The following is a 20,825-nucleotide window of genomic DNA, read 5'->3' as shown; positions in this document are numbered from 1 at the left end:
TAGGTATGAGAGGTTTTGATAGTCGGCAATATACAGTTGGCTTGCTTGGTTAGATGGTAAAGTTCTCCATTTTTTTCAGTAATCAAGTATTTACCATGTCCAGTAGGCCTACCTGTAGTCAAAATGCACAACATGTGTATGCGGTAATGACTATTTTGAGAGGGAGAAGGTCTCGTCGCAAGAACCAGAATAAAATACTGTTGGATTTATGTCAGCAGCATTTACACTTGATTGCTTGCTGTATTACTGGCACAGTACGTCGTCCACGACAACTGAAAGCAAACAGTAACTACTGGGAGCGGGTGCTCACAAGATGGTCCGTAGCAGATTATAGGTACCATTTAAGATTAAACAAGTGAGTGGAAAATGGTATTTTGATACTGTGATACATGTTCTCTTACAAGCACTGTCAATAATAGGTCAACATTTGAGCGGCTGTGTTGCATGATAAAACCACATGTTTTGGCTGTCGAAACAAACTTTTGCATTCCGATTTCTGTGGAATGTCGACTTGCCATAGCATTGTGGCGTCTTGGTAGTGCACCAAGCTACCGTGCTCTTGGCGAACACTTTGGACTTGGGAAGACAACTGTTTTTGAGGTGATATTACCTATTCGTTTCTAAATGTGTTTCTTATTAACATACATTTTGTATTTAGATCACAATTGAAATTTGCAAAATATTAGTGAAAAGAGTCATGCCAACATGTGTTCGGATTCCAAGAGATATAGAGTCAGCAGCTTTGGCATTCTCAACTAAGAGAGGACTGCCGAATTGCATAGGTGCGATTGATGGTTGCCACATCGCCATACCGAGGCCACATTTAGATGGGGACGACTATTTCAATAGGAAGATGTTCTTTTCCATCAATATGCAAGCCTTGGTAGACTATAGAGGGAGGTGAGGGTATAGATTTCTGTTATGGAGCATTGCTCGGATAAAATGTGTATATGTTTGCAACAGATTCATTGATGTAGTAATTGGTTGGCCAGGGAAATGCCACGATGCAAGAATATTTGCCAACAGCACGCTGTTCGAAAAATGCCAAGGCGGTACATTGTTTCCCGATGTAAGCATCTTATGGTATTTTTGTTACGAATGAAGCTGATATACTACTTACTGACTTCTTATCAATTCCCTTGTATATGTCCTTGAAGTTTTAGCATTTATTCTATACTCAGTTTCTCACTCATGCTGATTGCTCAAACAACGAATCTATTTTCAGAGTCCAATGGAATACGAAGGTATTAAAATACCATACTATTTTCTTGGCGACTCTGCATATCCTCTCAAGACTTTCTGTGTCACACCATTTCAAACTTGTGACACAGAAAATAAATCTGCCTTTAACAAGGTAAGCAAGATGTATTGGATGAGATGTGGCACTAAGGTTGGTAAATTGCTTCCAAGGGCACAGCTAAAATTATCGTGGAGCAGTTGAGGTTCAAAATTGACTATAAAGTCATTGATTTGAAATGATTTACTTAGTCCTGCACAGTGCCCACCTAGTAATTGTCATCAAACAGTGAAGATTTAAGATGACTATAAAATCACTGCTACATCTTAGGCTACTCCAGTCAGGTTTTCGAAAATCCTATGTCCACCCAGATTGTAACATAGTGGCCTATTTATTTCAGAAACACAGCTCAGCAAGGATGGTTGTGGAGCAAGCCTTCGGTCGTCTGAAATCTCGATGGCTATGCATCCTAAAAAGATGCGATGCTAGTCCAACCAACGCAAGGATCATTATTGGCGCTTGTGTAACGCTGCATAATATCTGCGAATCGCAGAGAGACATTATACACGATTTGGATGCAGTTGTAGAAGAAAATGCCGAAATTCATGCAAATCTGGATGCTGATACAGCTGCAACACGCATCAGAGAAGCATTAGTTGATTTCATTGTATAAAAAAAAAATCGGTGGGATCAGTTGATCCAATAAATCTTGAATCCGATTTTTGTGATACTAATCCTCGTTGAATTGATATGTAGAATTGTCAACGCGTTTAAGTACTAGCCGCCAGACAGAATCGAAAAATTTCGTTCCCTGAAAAATACTTTTTATTCAGCAGGCAAGTTTTCAGTAGTATCAAACAGTTCCCCATCGTCCGAAACAATAACCGAAACAATGCTGTGGAAATAAGTGCAGGTAGTTGGTACGGTGAACAGGAAAGAAAATATGATTGCTCGGAACCTTGGTTCTGCCGCAGAAGTTCCTGGAGCATCTGTGGTAAGCGTCGATGTCCGCTGGCTAAAATTATATATGCAGTCAAGAATTGGCATCAGTTCCAGTAAAACGAAGTTTGTCATGGCTCAATAAAATGACTGATAGGTAACTGAAATATATTCACCCTCGCATCAACATCTCCATCATTCTCATCTGATGTTCCCTCTCTTTTTCTTCTTGCTTTTCCTAAAATACCAATGTTATTCACTTATCGCTTGAAAAATAGGTGAACATTTCGGTCCGTGGACATATGAGCATGCGACATTACAGCATGCGACGCTTCGGCATGCGACAATTTGACATGCGACACATGAGCATGTGGGTTAAATTACGGGTTAGGGTTAGGTTAGGCTATGTTTCGGGTTAGGGTAAGTTTTTGGGTTATACAGTCACTGTCGTTTTCCATTGTGTCGCATGCTCATATGTCGGGCAACCGAACATTTCCATACATATGGGAAAGAATCTTTATGATTTATACTTCCAAATCCACCGACTGTTAAACTCTATACTAAGCTATTTATTACTTGGAAAGCCATCCATTTCTGCATTCTCTCTTCCTGCGCACGCTCGGCTTCCTTGACAATGTTGCTAATATATGTCCCTGTGAAAATGCATGATTTTAATACAATAATCCGGAACAATAGTCATCATATATATAGCCTATATGGACAATTTGTCGCTACTTATTTATAAACATATTATGCAACATCGATGGAAATCGTCAGCTAATACTTCCTACATGGCCTCAGGAATAATGTAGGCCTACTAGTCACCTGAGCAAGATAACGGGTAAAAACTTACTCATGTCAATTTTCTTTGAAATGGGGGTGTCTTGATAATCTCCTCCCCTTTTTTTAGAAGTATTTGGTGAATCAGTAGAGGTGGAGCTAAATGAACCTGGACAGAAAAGGACACATGGACAGATTTCCAACTGTGTTCATACATCAAAATGCATTACCACTAAGCTTCTCCTCGTCTGAGATTTCTCCGTTCCCTGAAAAACAGTATGGTTATAATTCACGTGAATACCCTTCACGTCTGTACTGTGGGGCTATGATTGCAAAGGGCGCCACTATATTAAAATCGATAAACGAAGTCACATTGAATCGCGCGCAGCGGGAAGAAATTTTCAAGATTAATTAGGATCTCTCAAAAAATCGAGACTCGATTTGTAAATTCAAATTGCATGTCGACGGCCGCCAACACATACGCTAAAATTGAATTACTTGTCCACGGCCGCACAAATTTCCCTTCTACGGCCGCAGGTTGGCCACCCTGGTTTAGTAGGTGATGAGATATAGCGTGGTTGTTCAAAGTGTGGCCTATTTGTCACATACAGTCACTAAAACTTGACGTTTACGCAAGTAGTATAGGGAATCTCTGAATACTAAGGCCGCGGGCCACATTATCATGAAAGACAGAAAACTGTCCGCGGGCCGGACAAAATCCCTTCGCGGGCCGGATCCGGCCCGCGGGCTGTATGTTGCCCACCCCTGCCTTAGGGTATGAAAATGGGCGTGGCAATTAGGATGACGTGGCGCTCTCTGATTGGCGGGCAACAAAATTGCTTACCCTCACAGACGTGAATACCCTCTTCCATGCTGTTCAACAATTTCGGTTTGGTGAGGGGTTTGGTGCTGAGAACCTCATCAAGGATTTCGTAAACAGGGCTCAACACTTTTGGTGGATAACGATCTCCACCACCCCCTGTCTTGTTGCCCTCATCCTTGTACTTTCGGTAAATTCGTTTGAGGGCCTGGATTTTTTTAAGGCAACAGTCTGGGCTTCGATATATAGCGTGTTCTGACAGCAATTCGGATACTATCTTGAAAATATCAGCATTCTTTTGGTTTGATGCTAACATATTTTGTATCTCGGATTTAGACCATGATATGACCAGTTGCAATACTTCCATGTCACTCCAAGTTGTCCCCCTCGACATCCGTACACTTGTATCTAGCATATCATCAACTCTGTGAAATAAAAACACTCTCTGAGAGACATATATATCATTACTATATAAACTACTAAAACCCGCATATCTACAGTACCTACAAACTACCAGATCACACTACGTACATAAATATATACTGTGACCGTGACCAACTACAAGTTCACTGAATAGAACAAGTACCGGTATCCAATATCTGCCACCTCCATAAGCAATATCACCAATGTCGACAAGCTCATACCACCTGTAACAGGTAGTTTCGCGTCAACAACAAGCGCGAAAATACACGTTCGTAGTAGCCTGCTAGCACGATAATAATTTCGCGTTTCGCGCCACTACGAACGCCCTCGGTAGTCGAGCAAGAGCCACTACGAACGGTTGGGTTTTCGAGAAGATCGGCGCGAAAACCACCAGTCGGAACGCGGTGATTTCGAAACCACTACCGAAACCACGTCAACTTCGAACGGTCGTGTTCTCGCGATTGGTTTCGAAATCATTTCGAAAACGTCACCTAGAACGCACCCTAAGTTCAAGAGAATTCCGCAACGTAGTAGGCCTACACTTTTAAAGAGTGTTAGACTCAATGCGAAAGGTTGTTAAGATTGCCGACGACGTTACAGACGCATCGTTCAAAATTGGCTGGAATATCGCTAAACCCAAGAAATCTGCTAAAGAAGGTGTTATTTCAATAAAACCTCAACATTCTGTGCGAATATTTGCGGTTTCCGGAACTTGGTAGCAAGGACAACATCACCTGACGAATTGCGAAGATACAGTCGTCTGATTCAATCGTGACCACTGACCAGACGAGAAACATCAATGTCAGTCGATATTTCATGGCATGTTCTGAAATACGTTGCCGCGTAGACTACGACCCAGCCTCCGACGAATCCACCGATATAACTAATTATCTGGTTGAATTTTATCAGAGTGGACGTATATGCAGAGTAAATGCAGGCTGGGCAAACGTGGTGAGGGGAGGGGACTAGCAAAAATGCCAACTTGACAAAGCTGACTACTGTAATTATTGCTGCAAGGCCCAGGCTTGGCTGGAAAGAAAAAGGGCCGATTGGTTTGCTCAGAAATGGCCCCGATCACCAGACTTCTTCACATATCACTCAGAGCTCAAGGTGATAATGGCCTCCGTAACGCAAAAGTTACCGCAATTGTATAATTGCTGTCTCACGCATTGAAACAGAGAGTTCGGTTCTCTGCTGGAAGGGTTTGAAGTTGAATATACAGATTTGGTATCGAATGCAAGATACATAGTCTTACAACAAGCAGCAGCTGCAATCTTACGCACGCTGTCCATTAATGCTTTAGAATGCATAAAAACGTACTACATGGCCGTATACGACTTGTAAAAAGGCTATATTAGCCTAAATTTAACATTAGCTCACAAATACATGTAAATATTTTTCTGCGGCCCGCAGCGTCTACTGCTGTTAAAATGCGGCCCGTTATACAAGGGAAGTTGAGAACCCCTGCCCTAATACATTGATGCTACCTTGGTCAATTTAAAATCATTTCAATCAATTCAGCAGGCGGTGCCTGCTTAATTGTATCCTAATTTTGTCACCATCTACAAGTGATATTGAACGCTTGCGAGTCGGCTCATTTGTCGATTCTGGCGTATTATGGCATCACCCATGTGTGACGTCATCAATCCCGCATACCTACGGAAAAGTTCAGTGCCAATGCCAATGGGTGGGTGGTTTGCCTCGGTTTGGAAATAAACTGCCCCATATCTAACAATAAAGCTGTCTTTTCTTAAACAAAATATATAATGGTCTGCTAACGAAGAGATTCCTAATCAATGACTAGCTATCATTACGGACCCGCCAGTTCAAACATTTCCTTGTTGGATACGAAAAGATATTACGCCAAAAATGTCTGCATTAGACTACAGATGAAAGATAACAACATTGCGGCTTTAAACTTGTGAAATAATGGAATCTTAGCAATAGCGATTAGAAGGTCGATACTAAATTGTTTATCACTTGGGTAAGTTTTTGCAACTTTCGCAACCTTTTTTTACAGCTTCCGACAGCTTCCTAGATACTCAGAATCTATGTACTATGATATTTTAAGCTGTTTGGAGGGATTTTATAATGCAACTTTTATTTTTCATTCCAATATTTACTGCAACTTTTATCAAATATTGTATGAAAATGTAAAGGAGTTATTTCAAAACATGCTATAAACTGTTTCTAGTATGGTTCTATTCTCTTCGATTTGCATGATAATGAGCTATATGATGGGTTAGCTGTATCTGACTGTTATCTATGACACAATGGCTTGCAAGCAGGAATTTAAACTACCACTGCCAAGCACGACCGTACCCGAACAATATGTAATATATATCGCTATTTTAATTCTGTCGTTCAAATTTGAGATCGTTTCACATTTCACGAACGCCGAGGCGAGACCGCCGAAAATTACATTTTCAATGGGTCCCCTTTTTCAGGCTATTGATTTTGTTGAAGTCGCTAAGAATGAGTCCTCTGCAATGCAGACCAAGGGGGTTTGGGGTGTGTAATTTGACTTGTTTTAGGGGAGGGTTTATCGCTATACTGTTTGACTTTTTTTGGGAAAATTATTCCAGCATTGCGTAATTTTGTTGCTGTGTACCGGCAAAAAATGTAATTTTGACAGCTATGCAGGAAGCAGGTTATACAACGGAACCTTTCGAGTATCTCATGCGCTAATATTTAAAATATATATATATATTTGTAAATGCAACTTTTTACTGCAACTTTTGTTAAATTATGTACAACTTTCTCGCGATTTTAGTGCAATAAAAACTTGCCCTATAGTCATCACTCGAACTCACCCCCCCCAAAAAAAAATACAATCGTTTCACAGTGTATATTCTGTAGGATTCAGTTGAAAGTAAATATATCCCACTGTACTGATTCTTGGCCGGCGACCAAAGAGTAATATACAACCAGTTACCACGATGTCGAGTGCTCACTTGACTCGCGGCGCTCGCTACAGGCGTTTGAAGAGTGAAGTTAGATAGCGAACCAGTCATAGAGACCTGTGGAACGGCTTCGAGATCATCCAAGAAAATAGTAGTATGTAGGCCGAACGTTGAGAGAGTCCATTCTGTCTGTATTTATCAACTTTAACTTAATCGGGACCAAGCAAAGGAGATTAGCTACAGCATACTTAAATGGTAGAAGAGACAATGAAAGTAGTTATCAATTGGGTGAATTTGAATCAACAAGTCGCAGAAGATTATCCACAGATATCATAACAATGGGAATGGTAAAAGCTAATTCAAGCTGTATCCATTTGTCAGTTGGAAAGGGACGGCAGATTCCGTGTTGTCACACTTTCATTTGGGTGCCTTGGAGTCGACTTTTTATCAAAATATAGGCTGACCAAGCCTGTGCCTACAGAAGAAGTTCGTGTACCATCTAAAATATTCCATTGAGCTTAAGCGCACTCTTCACCCCTATTATTCGAAATTTCATGCCAGTGACGTCATATTTTGTGATACGATTACTATGCATTGTATATCAATGTATTTGCTGTACATTGTACAATGTGCTTTCCAATTCGCTACTAATTGCTGACGATTACCCCAGACGAGTGTCAGTCGAAAATTTTCGGGATCATTCAATATGAATATAATTTTCAATTAGAAAGAATAGAAAATAATACATAGTGACAGATTTCAGAACGAAACTGATCATGATCATATATATACTGACGATAGTGATTGGAGAACTTCTTGGAGGTACAGCACTGCAATATACAATTGAATGGTATATTCACATCGAAATAGACCGAATACTTTCGACTGACAGGACTCGTCAGGGGTAATCGTCACCAAGTGGTAGAGAATTGAAAACTTAAACAGTGTATATAAAAAAAAATTGGTATTTACCTCAACAGAAACCACTATCTCGAAATATATATCTCAATAAGGATTAGTGTAAAAAGTAACTCGTATTCACCTATTAAAATGGGTGCGAAAGCACAATTTACTACTTGAAAGTGAGGTTTATTACGAAGTTTACACTCCACGCTATGGTGGAAATCAGATAAATACACCTATTTTCCAAGTATAGATTTACAGTGTTGGACAACATGGAGATGCTGTTCTGTTCAAGAATTTCTTCTGGACATGACGTTGCATTTTGTGGTATAAGATCAAGTAGCATCAAATCGATCAATTAACTGTATGTGGGAATAAGATTGTACTGGTTGAAGTCTAATCTCATTTCCGAAGAATTCCATGGGAATGTCAGACGCCCAGTCGCAAAATCGATCGGTGTGGCGCCGATAATGATGTTCTAGTATTAAATATCCCAGTTCAAGGGCTGTTTACACGGTTATTATTAATCATTGCAATGTGCGGTATTAATTCTTTTCAAACCAAGCGGGTGATTTCATGCCGCTGGTATTAAGCTTGAGTTCGGTCAAGTATGATCGAAATCTGTGCAAAGGGTTATAACATATAGTAACTATTTGAGCGTGTTACAGGTTTTAACATTGAGCGGTATTTTAATTAGTTTGAAGGGGCAAACGGTACTTATTCTTTTGTTATTATAACTGCTAGCTTTGAGATGTTTGAGGACGATGAGCACATATAAATTTAAGCTATGTAAAGATTCCAGGGAATTTATGTTGTGATGCATCAGATATATGTATTAAACATATTGAAATAGTTCATTAGAAAGTTTATCACTGCAGTGTAGACTCAGGGTTTCTGATTGTTCAACGCGAAAATTGCAGCAATTTTGTTTTCAGCATTTAGACATGCTATGCGAATTAGTTCAGTTCAGTGTATCAATAATTTCATCATTTCAACACACCACAAGATTGATATACAATGTAAGTATCGGCAGGAGTCGAATCGTCTTGTGGCATAATTTCAACCGCGCGCCCACCTTGCCCTCGAAGAGAGCACGTAAACGAGAGGTAAAGAATCAATATGAACTGATGAAAATATAGTGGGGCATGTGTCGGTAAGCGTAAGCCAATATGTCAAATCTAGGTCTGGGCTTCGAACCGAGTCGACTATCACTGATTTTGACGTCACAACAGTATGAATGACGTGAAAATTTCAAATATCTACCTTTTATGCGACCACAAAGATATAATGCCAGTTTTACATCACAATAAAGATAATTTGGTATTATTACGACCATACCTATTTCATTGCACTTTGCCACAATGCTGTGAGTTGATCGCGATTCACAATTATGTCATTTCCACGAACATGCGTTGCTTTGTACTACATGTTTGGTATGCAGCGATACGACCATAATCGAGGAAATACTATCGAAATTATAATTTTCTTTGATGAATTAACAATTACGGGCAAGGAGAGTATATAATTTCAGTATACTTGCGTCCCATACTGTATTTCATGGATATTCAACTTTGGGTCTATCAGCGAGTATGATTATTTGAAGTAATTGGCGAGGACAATGCTTACAGTATTCAAGAGGTTTGCTGTGCGTTTAACACCATTCATGATAGCCGCCGAAGGGTAGCTTGAGGTATTTTACCCGTTTTGATACCAGCTGCTCTCCTATCTCGGCTTCAAAGACAGAAGTATGAAAAATATGCCGATGATATTTTAAGTGTGCCAATGTTTTCTGACCCTGGGCTGGTTTTCATGGTAACGAAATGAGCGGAAATATCCTTGAATCCTTGAGTCTGGGATGGCCTTATTACAGATTACCATCAAACCAGGGTTGTAATGACTCGACTCACAATTTTTCGGGGACTCGACTCTACCCGAGTCTGTTTGTGTATTGACTCGACTTGTACTCATGATTTGACCAAGTCATATGACCCGAGAGAATTTGGGACAGCAACTGTCTTATATCTGTTTCAATAAACATGTTAAGAGTGGAGGTGGTATTCGTTGGTCCTCAAGTAGAAATAGAGCTATAACGACGGTCATTCACACTCAAGTACAAGTAAAAGTAGCGATGCCAAGTAAGTAAAGAAGTAAACATTCTAGGTCTAGCGTTGCCTAAAAAACTGAAAACTGTGCAGTAGAAGTAGTTTAAAATCATAACTACTTAAGGAAGTAGTGCAAGTAGGCAACTTTAGTACTTCGGCAAAGTAGAAGTATTTCTTTACCGACCATATCTGGTTAAGAGTGAGACAAATGAGTATATTGTGAATGTGAGGGATTAGTTCCACATGAGTTGAACATGACTTGAACTCTAGACTTGAACAGTACTAAATAGTGTGACTTGGACTTGAACTCAAGAGTGAACAGTACTCAACAGTATGACTTGGACTTGAACTCAACAGTGAACAGTACTAAACAGTATTAACTTAGACTTGAACTCGAGCCCGAACAGTACTAAACAGTTTGGACTTGAACTCGAGACTGAACAGTACCGAACAGTATGAGTTGGACTCGAACTCAAGACTGAACAGTATTAATCAGTATCACTTGTACTTGTACTAGAAATTGATCAAGAACAGTACTAAATAGTATGACTTAACTCTTACTCGCTGAAAAACTAACCTTCGTAAAGCTTAATCGTGCGGGAAAGCCCCAAGTCGTTTTTAAGCGTCGCAGTCTTAACAGTGTTTGGTTCATTGCACGTCAAGGAAATATGCCCATTTATATCAGTTAATTCTTCCTCCGTGGAATGCTAAATACCATCGCCGAAGCCGTGTCAGCTAGAGTAAGGAATAGTGATGTTTGGCACAGGATATAATAGCTTATTTTGAACAACAACAATATTTTTAGACTGAAATCAATTTCAGCATCATCATCATCATCATCATCATTGGTTTATTAGCAATTTTATCAGTTCAATACACCACAAAAATGCGATACAATGAAAAGACAGGAAGATGTCGAAGCGACAAGGAGTAGTCTATGGAATCTGACACCCACCTTGGCCTAGGCGATGTAAAGAGGAGGCATGCACACTGAATGAAAGTAAAGAAGATAGTATAGAAAAAGAATGCGACAAGAAATAGGGCGGCATGTCATGGGAAGCGAGATCGATAGGTCAGTCGTGGTCCGGTAATCTTGAGGATGGACTGTATTTATTTAGTAGTAATTGCTTGTATTTCGACTTGAATGTGGACATGCTCGTCGACTGTCGGATGGCCGGCAGCATTTCAAAATGCTTTACTAAGCACTCTTCCGAAATCTCAAATCAAGTCGCGGGCCGCAAAAGATGACCTCGCTGGTCGCGTGTTGGTGACCCATGTTTTATGTTATCCTTCATTTCTTTCCATCCAGTGTGCATGTCTCTTATTTACATCGCCTTGGCCCAGCTGCGCGTCTGATTTCAAAGACTACTCCAAACTACACAATTCCCGTGAGCTGGCGCTAGTTCTCCACTTGCACAATGTTTACAATAGTCTCCTTCGAGACGCTCGTTTACAAACAGCAGCGTTCGCCAACAATCCGATGTTGTAACGTGACAACTAAACTCAATTGATTCATAGAGAACACTCTCATTGTATGTGTCTGACTCGATAAACCTTTCCTATAGTATCGCTAACCACTAATCGCGAAGGCTCTTTTAGTGAAGGTATGTATTTCAATTGACGTGTGACGACTACAATGGAAAGTTGATGCCGTATGAATAGCTTTACAGGGGTGATAACAGAATTGTGGCTAGAAGTATTGATGAGGTGATCTGCAGAGTCGTAGGTATTTAAAAGATTTATGGTTTGATACAGTTGCAGATCGTGGTTAGTATAGTTTTCATTGAGATTGTGTCTAGTATATACGGTTGAATGAATCTTGCGTCTGTTTTCTTGGCCGATATTGCCATTGAAATAGTTGGTACCAAGTTTACACAATTGAATAGTATATGATACTGAAATAAGCACGGGTATTTTATTTTCGACTGACACACGTCAGGAGTAATCGTCAGTAACTAGTAGTGAATTGGAAAGAGCGTCGTATCTCTTTTCAATTCTCTGCTAGCTGCTGACGATTAGTCCTGACGAGTGTCAGCCGTACATATTCGGGGATATTTTAACACGAACATACTCTTACTCAATTGTATATTAAAGTTCTGTACCTGCAAGAAAAGCTCTTCAAGTTTATGCCAGCGAGAAACATCATTTCGTCGATTTGTTGAAGATGCAGTCAAGCGATTTCGGGAAATTCGATAACTCTGCGCTAATTAATATACTGATGATGATGCAATTACATCTCAGATCGGAGGCAGCAACCATTGTCGGAAAACTAGAAAAATTTCAGCCTTTCCTAACTAGATAGAAAGTAGATTGATAGCCGCACAGTTATTTTTCCAGATTACATTAGAATTACAATTACTTAATTCGCAAAAACATGGAAATTGAATTCAATTCCGAATTCAGAACCAGAAATTAGATTAGAATTGAAATGAGAGCATTGAACCATTTCACAAATAAGATTAGAATTAGATTAGCAGCATTTCGGTCAAATTACTCTAATTCAGGCGTTCCCAAACTTTTTATGGTCGCAACCCCAAATTTCGATTTGAAAATGTTTCGCTACCCCATCTCTTAATTTGGCGTGCTGATTACTACGTGTTTAGTTACGTGATTATTACGTGTGTCCTGTGTACGTATTATATTTGTAACACATAGCACTATCGGTCACTTGTAATTTTCACGGAAGGAATTATAACCGTCCAATTGGTTTCTATGCTCCCGACACTTTAATCTTCACACTAATGACCAGATACCAACCTTGCGTTATAGTAGAATGACGCTTCGACTAATCTGATACCTTGTTAGCCGGGTTCGAATTAGTTTTACCTTCTATTTTGAAAAATGAACTAAAATATTCAGAAATGAGCCACCGATAGCATTGACATTCTGCTAATAATCATTGGTATTTAATTTTCGTCTCTGGGACCCCAGAGAATAGGCAAACGACCTCATTGGGGTCGTGACTCGAAGTTTGGGAAACCCTGCCGTGACAGGAACTAGCGTTTTAATCGTTGACATGTGGCTGTAGCTTCGACTGATAGAATTGCAGCTTACCGTAATCATTGCGTTAATAATACTGAAAAGTTACTCATCGGACACAAATGTTTTGTTATTCCCTGTAACTGTGTGCGTGAAATGATTTATCGGGTTTGAGTACACTAGGCAAATATTGTAAAGTAGTAAGCAAACATGCTACACGAGTCTGTTCAAGACGCGCTTCAAAATCGAAATGAGCAAACATTCACTTTTTGTAATAGTCTTCCGCCTAAGACTTTGATTAACTTACATTCTGGACTTTATTTGTACGCAAAATAGTAGCGTGCTATCAAACTCCATATATTGAGCGTTATAAGTTTTCGTCGTGAAAGATTACTTTGAAACTTTATGAATGAAAATGAATCAGGCAGGACGGCAGGCTCAACGTAACACGCATTTTCAGACGCCATTCAATAAACACTAGATGCCATTTCGTCCTACATCTATGTGCGTCACGTATAGTTTATTTTGCCTCCTTGGTAACGGCCAGGGCTAGGCAGAATGATTCGAGTGCTCGGATATGAATCGAGTATTAACTCCAATCAATCAAGTCGAATAGTGAGAGATGATTCTTTCGTGTACTGAAATTATACGCTCGTTGCCACTCGGAGAATTATACTTTCGATCCTATTTCCCACTGTGGAAGAGTTAACATCTCGATTGGCCGCATCGCAGCATACGAAAAATGTAGTACTAAGCTACGCACCTTTCTGGAAATGGCATATTTGTGAAGTCACTCGTCAGCGGTGATCGTCTGCAACTAGTAGAGAATTGGAAGGAACATTGTATATCAACAATCGTATCACTAAATTGAAAACGTGCGGTATTTTGTCTGTCTGGCGTGTGCTACACGCTGTCGTCATGAATGTTGTTGATTTTAATTACGTTTCAAAAGTAATTTCAGATCAGACCAAGCCGAGACAAAACTTAGACGAAATTATACGTTTCTAAACAACATCTCGTGAAATATTTAAGCCGATCCCTCATCAAGATTGATACCCAAACAGGGCGGGTATTGCGTCATATTGAGAAAACTATTCGAACTTCATGTTATCAGCACTTTGTGTGAAAATATTCATGTTTCCCGGCATTTTAGGATAAGCAAACTAGCAAGGAGGCTTTATTTGTCAACCGTGCAAATTAACAACATACATAACATGAATTCAATTGAGTGAAATGCGACACATAGATATGCAAGGTATAGACGAGAGGCACGCTATAACAGAGTCATCAAAGCGGAGTCACCCAAGCCAGGAGCAGTAGGGTTTCAGTTCATCATTTCAAAACACCACGAGATTTAATGCTATGAAAAATTAGGAGGGCGTCGGAGCGACTTGGAGTGGTCTTTCAATCAAACACCCTCGTCGACCTTGAACAGGAATCACCAACACGCGACCGGCGGGCCGCACGCGGCCCCGAAAGCCGTATTTTGCGGCACGCGACCTGATTTGAAATTTTGGAATAACGCCAAGTAACGCAGTTTGCAATGCTGAAATTGATTTCAGTTGTTGCTGTTCAAAATAAGATATTCTCCTGTTTACAACGTCACTATTCCTAGCTGATAAGGCTTCGGCGATGGCAATAGCATTCTTTGGAGGAAGAATTAGCTGATATGAATAAGCATTTTACCTTGACGTGCAATGGCCAGAAAACTGCCACGACCGAGACGCTTAGAAAACGACTTGGGGATTACCCACATGATCAAGCATTGCGGGGTGATAGTCATTCAGTTAGTACCGTGTCTCGCCAGCCCCAATATCGTTTCCTTGTCGCTGAAAGGCGTTGTCTGGTATCGTGCGCAGCTCGTAGTTCAAAATAAAAGTGATCATCATGATACTTTTTGTTGTATTTGTATTTATTTTGTGGTAAATTTTTAAGGGGTACGCCATGCAGGTCAATTGAAAGGTTACGCAGTTATAAAAAAAAAAGTTTGAGAACCCCTGGCCTGGAAGCTATAGGTTATTGCGCAGCAAGCACTGGGCTGGGATAGTTACGAAGCGGAGATGCATGGTGCATCATTGCGGTGTTATTACGAATCTATCACTTGCAGATTTGGTTACTATGATTTAATGACTATGCGATGACATGAGAGACTCTACATCACTCTCATTGGCTTCACATCAGCCAGCGGCGCCACCCGCGCTATCTGTCGGACATCGCCAAACCTTTTCCATACCGGACCGCCCTTTCATGCAAGCGCCTAACAGCACCGGACACTCGATACCTCTCCCGGTGGTCACGTCAGCATCGACGCCCGTATCAAGATTGAGTTTAAAAGACACTTCTCATGTAACCGCCAAGAATGTGTTGTTTTATAAAAGCGGAGACACAAATTTTGAGGTAGGTCTTAACGTGCGCTTTGGCAAATGGGTCGTCACTTGTATTTCGACTTTTTCTAGCAGATTTTGCGTACTTGCTGTACTTATTCAAGTAGTAGGTTTTAGTAGACTATGGTCTTAGCGAAAAGAGTGCGCATTCACACCTGTGTACCACCCGTGATATTCAGGTGTGAATATACACCCGTGGTATACGAAAACAGAACCTATTGGTATACCTGAGACTTGCACCGCGGTATAAATCGAGTACAACATTTTGATCCAAATTATACGTGGAAATAGAAACACGTAGGAAGGTATATGCACGTAGGATTTATGACCACAATGTAATTCGGAGTTAGGTTCCGTTTTCGTGTACCACCCTTTTCAGCCCTTTGGGTGCGAGTGCACACTGCACAGTGCACACTCTTTTCGCTACTTTTACTTGTAATTGAGTATATAAATTTACAAGATGCGCCTTGCAATTACGAATGTAGCCGCTTCTTATTTGTTGCCTTCTTGTTCCCTCAAAATTGCAGTCGTACAAAGTCGCTGTCACGAAAAGGAATTTCCGAACATTCGACGCGTTGCTGGAGAATCTCTCGGAAAAGGTATGCGATAAAAATGATAACACAACAAGACCAGATTTGTACAAACTACCAATTTATTCAGTTGGCGGTCAACTAACTACCGCATTTTTAATAGCCTACTTCTAGTTCTCGTGGCGTATTTTGAAAAAATTGGGCTTCTAGTTCTTGTTCTAGTTGCGAGTTTTGACAAGTAAGTAGTTCTAGCTCTAGTTGCGAGTTTTGAAAAGTGAGTAGTTCTAGCTCTAGTTTTAGTTGCGAGTTTTGAAAAAGTACCGGTAGCTCTAGTTCTCGTTCTAGTTGCTAGTTTTAAAAAGTGAGTAGTTCCAGTTCTAGTTCTAGTTTCGAGTTCTGAAAATTGAGTAGTTCTAGTTCTAGTTCTAGTTGCGAGTTTTGAAAAGGAAGTAGTTCTAGTTGTAGTTCTGGTTGCGAGTTTTGAAAAACGAGTAGTTATAGTTCTAGTTGCGCATTCTGAAAAGTGAGTAATTCCAGTTCTAGTTCTAGCTGTGCATTGTGAAATGTGAGTAGTTCTAGTTCCAGTTGATAGTTTTGAAAAGTGAGTAGGTCAATTCTAGTTGCGAGTGTGAAAAGTGAGTAGTTCTAGTTCTAGTTGCGGACTTTGAAAAGTGAGTAGCTGTAGTTCCAGTTGCACATTTTGAATATACAGAAGTCTGCACAATCCGAACAAGGCTGAAAACGAGAATAACTCTTTCAGGTGCCCCTACCCTTCGGCGTTCGTACAATCAGCACACCGAACGGAACGCACGGGATCAGCAGACTGGATGAGCTGGAAGACGGGAAAGCGTACATTTGCTCCGATAAGAAGACGGTGAAGCCGATCAATCTCGAACTAGCCCCGAAGAGTAAGCCGCCCTGGTTCATAAGGTACGCCTGCACAGAGTTAAGCAACTAGAAAATATTCATCTTTTCCAAATTAGACTAAAATTCGAATTAGAGCTACACAGTTTTGTTCTATTAGATTAGAATTAGAATGATTGAGTTCGCAAAAACCGAATCAGAGAGAAGTAAAACAAAATCAAGTTCATTTCGTATCATATGAAACCAGAGTTGATTCTCGTATGACAGAGAATGACAAATGTTTGTACTCCAAGCTTGGCACGTTTCGCACGATACAGTTCTCCTGCAGCATTTTCAGGAAACTCAAAAATAAGATTTGCGTGAAAATGAGAGGATAGAAACATTTCACAAATTAAATTAGAATTAGAGCATTTCGTTATATTTAGTCCAGTTGGCTAACTAGAATTATCTAGTTGTCCAAGTCTGATGGAATCTGTTCCGTGAAATTCAGCAAACCAAAGACTCGAACCCAGCGCGTCGCAACATTGGCCCGAAGGTCCGCCCAGCCCAGCGAAGCAACGAGAAGCATTGCGTCCCGTATGACTCAGGTCAAATCGCCCAAGAAGATTGTGGTCGTGAAAAACGGGGACCCCGCGTTCAGGTAGTTTCCAGCTAATGAAACTAGTGAAATTTGAAGCTAGTGGAGCGAATGAAACTAGTAAAGCCAATGAAAATAATGAAACTATAATGGAACTAATGATACTTATGAAGCTCATTAGACTGATCACACTAATGAAGCTAAGTATCTAGATATTCGATTCCAATTTCGGATTTATGAACCCCGATTCTAATGTTTTTCTCGCCAAATCCAGATTTGGATATTTCCAGTCCGGAATCATTCAGTATGTTTATTGGATTCCTAATTTATCACTAGCCCCTAGCGGCATAATGTTTTCGGAGTTTGTCTATCCGAATCCATATTCAAAATATTGGAATCTGGACACAAAAACACATCCAGATTTAGATTTTATATTTTGGGTTCGGTAGGGTCTGGTTTCAGATGTCATTTAGATGAGTAAAATCCTAATATGGACTTTTCTAATCAAAAATCAGGGAGGGACTACACTCCATTGTTAGTTTAGTTGGGCTTTAAAGTTTATTATTGTTTCATAATGATCCCAATATCCATTAGTTGAACTATTTTCATTGTACACAATAAAGGCACCCGGTATTTCGCTGGCGAAAAGTATCGATCTGTTTCAGACACACCATCCTTCTGAGCAGAAGAACGCACCAAAACTTCGAGCAAATTCTAGAAGACGTCGCCGACATTTTTCGACTGAAACAACAAAAACTCTACACCTTAGAAGGAAAAAAGGTTTGATAATTTCGAGTGCGATTTAATTCGGTGGTCTAAAAGCAACGTGTCTCGATACTGTAGGTGGAAAGCCTTCAAGAGCTCTTCGCAGGAGGCACGCTCTTTGTGTTAGGCGGCAAAGATCCGTTCGTATCCATGGAATACAGAGTGAAGCGACAATCAAACGACCCGCTCAAGCCCGGCGGTTCGAGTGGTAAAATAAACTTCATTTGCAAAGAGTCACTAAGACTAAGCCTTAGGAAGTTGTGCAGACAGACCGTTTGTAGAGGAGTGCAAATCAAGAGTTGCCAGTTGGCTGAAATGTCATAATGATGGGGTATATGCGTCAGATAGCGAGTTGAGTTTATTGTTAATAATAAGGTTGCGATACAATGATAAGAAAGGAAGGTGTCGAAACGGATTATAGTCCTTGAAATCAGAATCAGTGATTCTTAAATTTTTGTTAGTGGCTTAGCGCGGGTCTCTAAATTTGTTCGTGTGGTTACATGGACTCCCTAACCGGGAAATTTGGGAACTGTTGACTTAAGGAGTCCAGCACGTAGTCCAAAAATAAGGAGAGATCTTATGAATACAAGGACGCTGCAGTTTTATAATAGTTGTGTAGTTTCAACACAGCCTTTCATGTGACCCGTAATACTAGTCGGCGGACCTCCAAGTTATCCATGAACCTGAGCTTAAGAACGCTTGGTCTAGACCAGAGGTCTCAAACTCAAACGTGCTCGCGGGCCAATTTCCTAGTTTCTGATGACGCCGCGAGCCGCAGCATCAATAATAGGGGTATCAAATGTATTATTTCAAAGTAGGAATTATGACGGGACCTTCAAGACTGGCCTGCGCATAAACATCGTGAAAATGTAATTTACTACTGCACTATTCACGCTTGGCACGAAAAAAATAACATTTTCAAATATTTGAATCAAATATTTTTGTGCTGGGCATAATTTGACAAAATAGTGAGTTATAGACACCATATGCGAGAGGACGAATGCATCATGACATCGTAAAAGCAGTCGCGTTATAACCTTGCGGTTAGCGGGAATTTGACGAACCACAATTATAGGTAGAATGTGTCAGAACTTACCAAAAACTGATCTGATAACAGAGCATTCGAGCTAATCCGGGTTTCTGGTATACTCCTGATAAGTGTGCTATTATTCGTGTCATTGCCAAAGTCAAATTAAATCAGCGTTAGATATGCCTTCGAATATTGGAACAGATCAATAACAAGTTAAACATAATATTTATTGTACCATAGTAACAGCAGTGTTTCAAAACCTTCTTAGCGCTCGTAGCCCTTGTGCTTCCAATAAGATTTCTCGTACCCCTTGTTCATTTTCAACACAATTTCTGATGGTACCTATCAGAGTTGGATCAATTGTAATTGTAATTGTAATTGAATGTAATTAATTACATTTTTCAATGTAATTGTAATGTAATTATAATTGAAGCATTTTTATTTTGTGTAATTGTAATTGTAATTTGACAAAAATTTTGCTCAATTACAATTTCAATTACATTAAATTGCTATTGAGACCTGACAAGCACAACATAAAATAATTGACTTATAATGCATTCTCTTGAAATGTCGACAAGGAATTTGGTGGATCCATTCGCGGAAGCCCTTGACTGCGCCCTTGCGGGCGAAGTTTTTTTTATTTTTACCGCTATGCTGGCCTCGGCTGCCATTGTATACAATTTTTAGATTACTAACCAACGGATGGATTCGCAACACGTGACTCACGATTGAATACGCCGAGAAGTGAACTGCTGAGCCGGCTAATAGCAGCAGAATTGATATCCCCATACCTGGCGATCCAAGTGTCGAAATTTGATATGTATGGTCCTAATCGAAAGCTAGTGTCGCACTGATTCCGCAATAAAAGTATAATTCCAGGCAATGGTACCATCCCAAAATAGTCGTGAAAGTCTGGGAATCGGCATTGTTCTGAACAATCGCTGGGCGTAATTGGCAATTGTTGTGGTCATGCTGCCGCAGCGCTCTCACTTTTCATAACAGTCGGCCTTAAACGGCTATTTTGGACCAGTTACATTGCCCTGACGAAATTTTATTTTGTATTTTCGGAATTAGTACATCAATAGCTTACAATAAAGACCAGATGCATCAAATTTGGACGCATGGATTGCCAGCTCTAGGACTACAAAGTTTGCTGCTTTTAGCCGGCTCTGCAGTACGTTTGTCGGTGCATTCATTCGTGACTCACATCTTGCGCATCTATCCGTGGGTTGGCAATCTACAATACGATTTCAGATCACGATGCTGCATCGTTACTTCGTCTGGCTAACTAACCAGACCACTGGATATTATATAACGTCTTATCTGACAAAGCACGGTTTTGTTTTTACTCCTCATCCTAATTCCTACGTCCCTCGATAAAAATAATATTATTTCTTTAATTATATACTATATACGCAAATCCAACACGTGCATATATTATAATACTTTTTTTAACGACATACTGCACCCTATCCTTAATCCTAACCCATAGGAAATTAGGTAAATAACATTTTACATTTCCAATTACGTGAGCCATAATTACCGAGCATACAAAACACGCTTATATTACGTCACAATGACATCTTACA

The 20,825-nt window shown here is 40.1% G+C and overlaps 2 protein-coding genes across 7 annotated transcripts in view; one reads left to right on the top strand and one right to left on the bottom strand.

The window, feature by feature from the left end:
• Window positions 1-1,068: 1,068 nt before the first annotated feature.
• Window positions 1,069-4,702, bottom strand: LOC145448593 (uncharacterized). Of its 4 annotated transcripts, XM_080327008.1 has the most exons (7): window positions 3,801-4,702; window positions 3,187-3,222; window positions 3,030-3,125; window positions 2,753-2,829; window positions 2,353-2,414; window positions 2,196-2,252; window positions 2,040-2,132 (listed from the first exon to the last, which is right to left on the bottom strand). In XM_080327008.1, the coding sequence occupies exons 1-7, from the start codon at window positions 4,189-4,191 to the stop codon at window positions 2,063-2,065; spliced, it is 789 nt and encodes a 262-aa protein (XP_080183134.1). In that variant the 5' UTR covers window positions 4,192-4,702; the 3' UTR covers window positions 2,040-2,062. The 4 variants fall into 4 exon arrangements, with proteins under 4 accessions (XP_080183136.1, XP_080183135.1, XP_080183134.1 ...); XM_080327007.1 differs by having other exon boundaries at window positions 2,040-2,252; XM_080327010.1 differs by lacking the exons at window positions 2,353-2,414; window positions 2,753-2,829 and having other exon boundaries at window positions 1,069-2,132.
• Window positions 4,703-15,146: 10,444 nt separating this feature from the next.
• LOC145448424 (lipoxygenase homology domain-containing protein 1-like) overlaps window positions 15,147-20,825 on the top strand; it is a 59,668-nt gene continuing 53,989 nt past the window's right edge. For all 3 annotated transcript variants that reach the window (XM_080326811.1, XM_080326812.1, XM_080326810.1), the window contains exons 1-6: window positions 15,147-15,483; window positions 15,998-16,069; window positions 16,761-16,930; window positions 17,355-17,504; window positions 18,107-18,221; window positions 18,285-18,414. In XM_080326811.1, coding sequence (XP_080182937.1) covers window positions 15,229-15,483; window positions 15,998-16,069; window positions 16,761-16,930; window positions 17,355-17,504; window positions 18,107-18,221; window positions 18,285-18,414 — 892 coding nt within the window. In that variant the 5' untranslated portion in view covers window positions 15,147-15,228. The remainder of the gene's footprint in view (window positions 15,484-15,997; window positions 16,070-16,760; window positions 16,931-17,354; window positions 17,505-18,106; window positions 18,222-18,284; window positions 18,415-20,825) is intronic.

This window comes from Botryllus schlosseri, chromosome 10, assembly GCF_051294905.1.
Source record: "Botryllus schlosseri isolate E-star chromosome 10, Bs_hap1, whole genome shotgun sequence".
Lineage (NCBI taxonomy): Eukaryota > Metazoa > Chordata > Ascidiacea > Stolidobranchia > Styelidae > Botryllus > Botryllus schlosseri.
Note: the sequence above shows the minus strand (reverse complement) of the source record. Positions and strands in the feature narration are given on the sequence as shown.